At 33.8% G+C, this 6,352-nt stretch overlaps 1 protein-coding gene across 6 annotated transcripts; it reads right to left on the reverse strand.

Moving 5' to 3' along the window:
- Window positions 1-2,255: 2,255 nt before the first annotated feature.
- On the reverse strand, window positions 2,256-4,055 carry LOC131437434 (methyltransferase-like protein 22). Of its 6 annotated transcripts, none has more exons than XM_058606779.1 (7): window positions 3,742-4,055; window positions 3,586-3,668; window positions 3,425-3,530; window positions 3,122-3,361; window positions 2,877-3,062; window positions 2,639-2,818; window positions 2,256-2,588 (listed from the first exon to the last, which is right to left on the reverse strand). In XM_058606779.1, exons 3-7 carry the CDS (start codon window positions 3,495-3,497, stop codon window positions 2,296-2,298), a joined length of 972 nt encoding a protein of 323 aa, XP_058462762.1. In that variant the 5' UTR covers window positions 3,498-3,530; window positions 3,586-3,668; window positions 3,742-4,055; the 3' UTR covers window positions 2,256-2,295. The 6 variants fall into 6 exon arrangements, with proteins under 6 accessions (XP_058462762.1, XP_058462761.1, XP_058462758.1 ...); XM_058606778.1 differs by having other exon boundaries at window positions 3,729-4,055; XM_058606775.1 differs by having other exon boundaries at window positions 3,590-3,668; window positions 3,742-4,054.
- Between the last annotated feature and the right edge of the window lie 2,297 nt (window positions 4,056-6,352).

Genomic DNA, 6,352 nt, shown 5'->3' on the forward strand with positions numbered 1-6,352 from the left:
GGATACAGACAAGTCCTGGGACCATGACAGCATCATTCAATCTGCCTCAAGGTTGTGCTAACGCCAAGGGACCAAAGATTAGAAAACGAACATAAATAATAAAAACTGTTGGGTAGCAACATAATTTCCTCATATTGAAAGATTAAATTCGGCCTGATACAAATTAATAACGGGGAAGGATTGCATTTTAGACAGGGTTGTAAAGCTGATTGGAACCTTCTTCTTATCAAAAAATACTATAAGGAAACTATAAGTGAAGTTCGCGCTTTAGGTAGAACATCCGGTTAGGATGAACAATAGAGAGAAGATTTATTCTATCAAAATGGGAGCGGCGGCCTCTTGCATATCAACGTGTAATACCGCTGACAGACATGTGATTTCCGTACAATGATTTCTGTACAACGTTGTACGCGTACAACGATGAGGTGACAGACATGTTTTGCGCACAGAATGAATGTACTGTGAAACGAAAAAACTCAAAATTTAGCTTAATTTCCCAGCTCCGATGATCGATAATATAGAAACCAAAAATTTTTGTGGATTGAAGATTATTACTAGCAACTAATTTATGACAGATATAATCTTGTCTCTCTGTCTTAGCTATTAAACTATTTGTGTGTGAGTGTTCATTGGATGACAGTATCACTCATATCAAATTTAATGATTTTAAGGTACATTTTTGACACGTTTGTTCTGGGATACAGGATTTTTTCCTTCATTGTTTAAATGTTAGAGAAAATTAGATGTTCATAATTTTGATGTTCTACCGTAAAATTCACTGATAAAAAATAAAAACAAATATAAATATAGAATGGAGGAAATATGAAAGGCTTTTAGAACTAATTTTCGGAACACGAGCACTATTTTTTTTTGCAACGACGCTGATTTCTACCAAAATGGTGATGAACCACTAAATTTTGTTTGTAAATCTTACCGACTTTTGCTAAATCCGCATAAATTTCACGGTGTTCAGTCATAATTCCTTTTTTCACCCGCATATTCACGTTAAAAATAAGAGCGCATAAACTATTAAGATTGAGTCTCAAAATAGTAAATAAATTATATTATAAAGATATTATTAGTATGTAACCATCAGAAACGGCATGGCACACACATATTTCAGAAAAATCCGGTCAACGTAACAGTTTATTCATCACGAAATTTTCATAAAAAAGATTATGTTCATCATAAAGCTGAATTTAAAACCTTCTTGAATTTTAAATCATTCCGAAATAGATTTGATATAGGTTTGATGCTATTATATAATAGCATAGTGCTTCAGAAATCTGATGAAAAACGGTCTACTACACTGGAATATAATCTGATAATGGTTTTATTAGGATTTTGAGAAGTTTAAAGTTGTTATGCTATATTTATGAAGTAACACTGTAAACTATTACAAGTATTTCTTAAATTAAATGTGTAACTTGGTACGTATTCTGCTTCAATTTACTCACACTGAAAGACATGATTCGCTGTTCTTTCTATTCATACCCAAAATAAGACTCTTTCTAAACGATTTAAAAACAAGTTTTCTTTCCATCGAACGGCATTCAACCCAATGACACAAGACGAAGTAATAAGAAGATTTAGAGTTTCCAGAAGTGAATATAGGGGACCAATGTTATTAAATGGAATTTCGATAGGTCATCAATAAACAGGATGTTTACACAATTGGTTTATTGATGTATTGGATATTTATCGTTTATTATTACCACATGTGCAATCAAAATATGAATCATTATGTTTTTAAATACATTTACTTGTCATTGAATAGAAAGCAATTACTCAATAGTGCTGATTTTGTGAACAAATATGAATAAATTGTTTTCCATATTTGTATTTCAAAACTTCACCAAATTGATGAATATTTCTTGGTTTGACTGCTTTTTGAAAATATGCTTCAAAGTATATAAGTTTTATGCTGCCGAGATTTTTTTAAATATGACGATGGTTGTTTATTATTTGATGCTCAGAAGAATTTGTTTCATGAGTTCACCATCGCTCGCCAATGGCGCTGGTAGCAGTAAACAGTGATGTGATTTTGCGCAGTACAACGATGAATGACCGTAGTACGGAAATCACCCTTGTATCATGATGCTCACGTGATACCACCGTGATTCAGGGTGACAGACATGTGATTTCATGGTGTACAGTGATACCGATATCACATGTCTGTCATAAGCATAACAGTCTCGTTATCCCGGTCTATTGAACGTTCATTCTTATGTCATCTTAATTTGAAATTGGAAACGCCGTGTATTACCAAATGTATTTGAGCATTGAAAACAAACATTACTTTGAGATCTTTAGCAAGATAAGCTCTTTGACTTTTTCATACTCGAAATAACGTGGAAAATCCAGAGATACTTGTGTAAGTTTCCATCTGGTGATTCCCAACCGATTATTTCTTCGGAAAAATACTCTCAAAAAATGCTCATAGCTTGGTGCAACAGAATCCATATCCTCCACAGTGAACACATATCTTTTTTCTAAAGCTATATAAACAGCTTTCAATTTCGGTAAATTTATGAGTAACTCTTCCAGAGTAAGTACAAAGGCTTCCGTTATATTATCATCGTAAATCACTGAAATTATTTGAATTCAGATACATTACTTAAAGAAATGTTCAACCTACCGTCAGCAGTTATTACGTATTCTACATCATGTAACCGTTTCTTAAGTTCATCAGAATATCTTTCGTACCTCACTGTAAAGTCCAATTCAGTGACAGTAACGTTGCATTTTGGATTTTTAAGAGCACTATTTTTTGTTAAATTGGCTTCTATGAGTTCTAAAAGACCACCGACATTGATGTCTACGCTTTTAATAAAAATATATTAGTGTTGGACTTTTTTATTTTCAATATCACGCACCTGTGCAAATAACATCACGAGCATAAAAACTGGATACTATGCTTGTTAGTCCGACACCAGATCCTAACTCTAATATTTTTCTATTTTTAAACTTTTTCTCATTATGTAGAATATAGTCCGCAAGCAATAACGCGCCTCTCCAAATTTGCAAACCAACGAGATTCAGTTTCGTGGACTTACGGTGCTCTGCAGAGTAATTAGAATTTTGTTTCTGTAACATCACAATCGGGTTTTATCAAATTTACCTATCTCGATTACTCCACTAGATCTTCTCTTTAAAATTAAATCACCATCCTTATCTTCTAATGTCGTAGATTCCAAGTGATTTTTTTCACTCATATGTTTATCTGAGTTATTCCCTGACTTTCCGCATTGTTCCCCAGTGGCATTAAATACATTAATGTCGTCGCTCTCCGCACTGTTTCCATTATGCAGTGTTCTTTTGTATGTATCGGGATAGAAAAATTTAAATTTAGATATGCTGCCTGAAAATCATAATGTATATTGCTAAAACAAAATGTGTAAATTAGTCTGAAAATAGCACTCACTTCCATTCGTAGTGCTCGTTGTAGCAAAATCAGTTTCTGCATATAATTCCGATGTTACCTCGAAGGTCGTCATAAGATGATGTATTGTGTGCGAAGTAATATGATACTAAAATATTGTTAAATTAGACACATCGTTTCAAGAATGTTATTATTGTAGGTACCTACAATCGAAAAAGCTCAAATATTAATGCGGCGACCAATGGTTCATTCAGCAACCACATCTGAATCTAGACTAAGTGGCCGCCTGAAAGTAACAAAGGAGCAAATGGTTTGTTTATAAATAAATCAATTTTTATATACACACACTGGTTGACTACCAGCTGACCAAATATGTTTCTCTATAATCAACACTCGCAGGGTTTCCATTTCTCCGCTCAATCTTTATGTGTAATATTTCTACTGCATTGATCTGAATACATAACGCATATTTGTCTTAAACATGAATTCATTAAAGAATATCACAAGGAGAAATTTATTGTAAACTAGTAATTGCGAGCGTGTTTATAACACGGCCCTTAGGAATGTATAATCGTGCTACTGTCAAAACAATTGTATATTGGTACCACGATGCGAATATATTTTATAACGTTCGAAAAGGCCTATTGTGCTTAGTTTTGTTATTTGTAGGAGATAGATATTATTTTAATAGAATTTGAAGAACGTTCAAAACAGCAAATAGACAAAGAGTAGAGGAAACAAATATTGAAATATACATATCATGTCGCGCAGATCAAACGAAGTTCATTGCCAAACCCGAAAGAGAAGCGATGACCTGTTGAACACGTTGAACAATCATACACCGAGGAAAAAAACGTAATAATTTCTAAAGATACAATTTAACAAACTGCACCATATATTTTATTCCCAAATCTTATGTGATTTCATTCGCAATGAAACAGCAATGAATTGCGAAACTAATGTTGTATTCACGTAGAACCGGCTCATGAAGTCTTTCATTAATTACCGTTCTTCTCTGTGTTAAATTGGTGATTAAATGGAACAAGTTAGGACTTTCGATTTGACGATTTTGGTGTAGTCCGTGAGTTTGTGCTAATTTTCGTTTGATTTTTTGCACTTATGATGAGAACCAACTTTTCATTTGTTGTTCAAACTTATACCATGGCCGTATCGCTAGCTTAGAGCAAATTCTATAGGTCCCATTCCTACCCAAAACTCCAACTCCGCGGCACCTATGGAAGAGAAAGAGTCAGAAAGTGGGCATTTATCCTTCTCCGTGAACGTTGGAATGGAAACAATTCTTAATTGGAATAAAACAATTCCCAATACTATTTCCTAAGCAACTCTTATTCATAAATCAGCCGAAAATACGATGGTATCAGTGTGTAATCCGTCAAGACTTTCGTCGCAGCACTACGCATGTGAGTTTATTTGGAATCAAACAGAAATAATCGTAATTTTAACCTTCAATCCGAATTGCAAATATTTCAGATTTATAAGGTATATTCAAGATTTATCTCATCGATAGATACTTATCAAATCAGATTTTTCGTCAGACTTTGCAGATCTTATCTGATTTTCAAAATGTATTCATATGAAATCAAAGGGGAATTCAGTTACTTTTACAATAAATTTGCTTGAGATTTTCTCATTCCGCAGTTTTTCTTAATTCTTGTAAATTGTAAAAATTCTTGGATAATATCTATGTTTGGCTCACGTTGTATTTTTAAAATTTTTGATTTTCTAAACTGCTTGAAATTATGTCAGAAAACCTGTTAAAGTGTGAATTTCAAGCAGTTTCAATTTTTCAACCGCGCTTATTCCACATTATTCTGTATCATTCAACATGGCTGCTGTCATTCCAACCCACATTGTCAAATCCGAATCAATTCCAAATCGGCGAAAAACTTTCATACGGAATTCCATGTGGAAATCATAGTGAATTCCGAATAAATAAATAAATAAACTCCGGTGCAACTACCGATTCCGAATGAATTTCGTCTTCAACCGGAAAATCTATCGGAATTTATTGAGAAGATGCGGAATGAATTGTCAATTCGTTTTCTTCTTATTCTTTCCCGATTTTTTTTTGTTTTCGTGCTAAATTTCTAAATAAAAAATTATACAACCGATACAAATAAATTCAAATCTTCGGATATACAGAACTAGTAAATAACCAGTTCATCTTAGAATACCAGCATAAACCATCGAAATTCACTGGAAATGAGCAAAAAGTCCTACTAAGGTCAGCTCCATCCATTCCTCTAGCTCAAGTGTAAATAAATGGCGTAAGTCGCCTGACTTTTACACTAACACATTCATAAAATGAGCAAAATATCAATGACATTTATACTGTCACTGTCAATCAGGTAGATCGAGCACCCAAAAACGAGCAATAGATCAAGGCTGTGAACCATTTCGCTATTAATTTTAACTTTTGGTTGAAATCTGACACTCGAGTGGTTATTCTGATGTTGTCAAAAATTAAAACTACTCGAGGTTATTTTTGACAGATCGATGGTTATTTTCCGACATTGAAAAAAATCTTGCTATGAAAATTGTAGTATAAATTCTGTAGTTAAAAGTTATTTGGGTTTATTTTGCACTGGAAATAATTTTGACTAAAGAATTGATATTACAATTTTCTTTACCAGATTTTTTTCAGTGTAGGAAAATATCCATCGATCTGTCAAAAATGACCATGCTTTCCATTCGTAACCGAATGTTCGAAGTGAGCACACGCGTTTTTTTAACAATCGACATCGGTAAGACGAAGGTGCCTATCACAGCAGAGGCTGTAGTATAGGCATTAAATAAAAGTGATAAAAAGTAGCATCCCCGCAAGTGAGTTCTGTCTGTGCACCGGTTTTGTATCGGTATCGACAGTAGACGCTATTGTGCTATCCTCGGGCAGCAGTTATTTCTATTGTTTGCTACCCGCATCGCAGCAGCCAAATCCTGAGTCAAGGT

The sequence above is a fragment of the Malaya genurostris genome, chromosome 3 (genome assembly GCF_030247185.1).
Source record: "Malaya genurostris strain Urasoe2022 chromosome 3, Malgen_1.1, whole genome shotgun sequence".
NCBI classification, from domain to species: domain Eukaryota; kingdom Metazoa; phylum Arthropoda; class Insecta; order Diptera; family Culicidae; genus Malaya; species Malaya genurostris.

Excerpts from the sequence above, each read along its gene's own strand:
- LOC131437434 (XM_058606779.1), bottom strand. The coding sequence starts at position 3,497 with ATGACGACCTTCGAGGTAACATCGGAATTATATGCAGAAACTGATTTT. Across the intron at positions 3,362-3,424 it reads AACGAGCACTACGAATGGAA|GCAGCATATCTAAATTTAAA; the intron begins GTGAGTGCTATT and ends TATGATTTTCAG. Across the intron at positions 3,063-3,121 it reads TAGTGGAGTAATCGAGATAG|AGCACCGTAAGTCCACGAAA; the intron begins GTAAATTTGATA and ends ATTACTCTGCAG.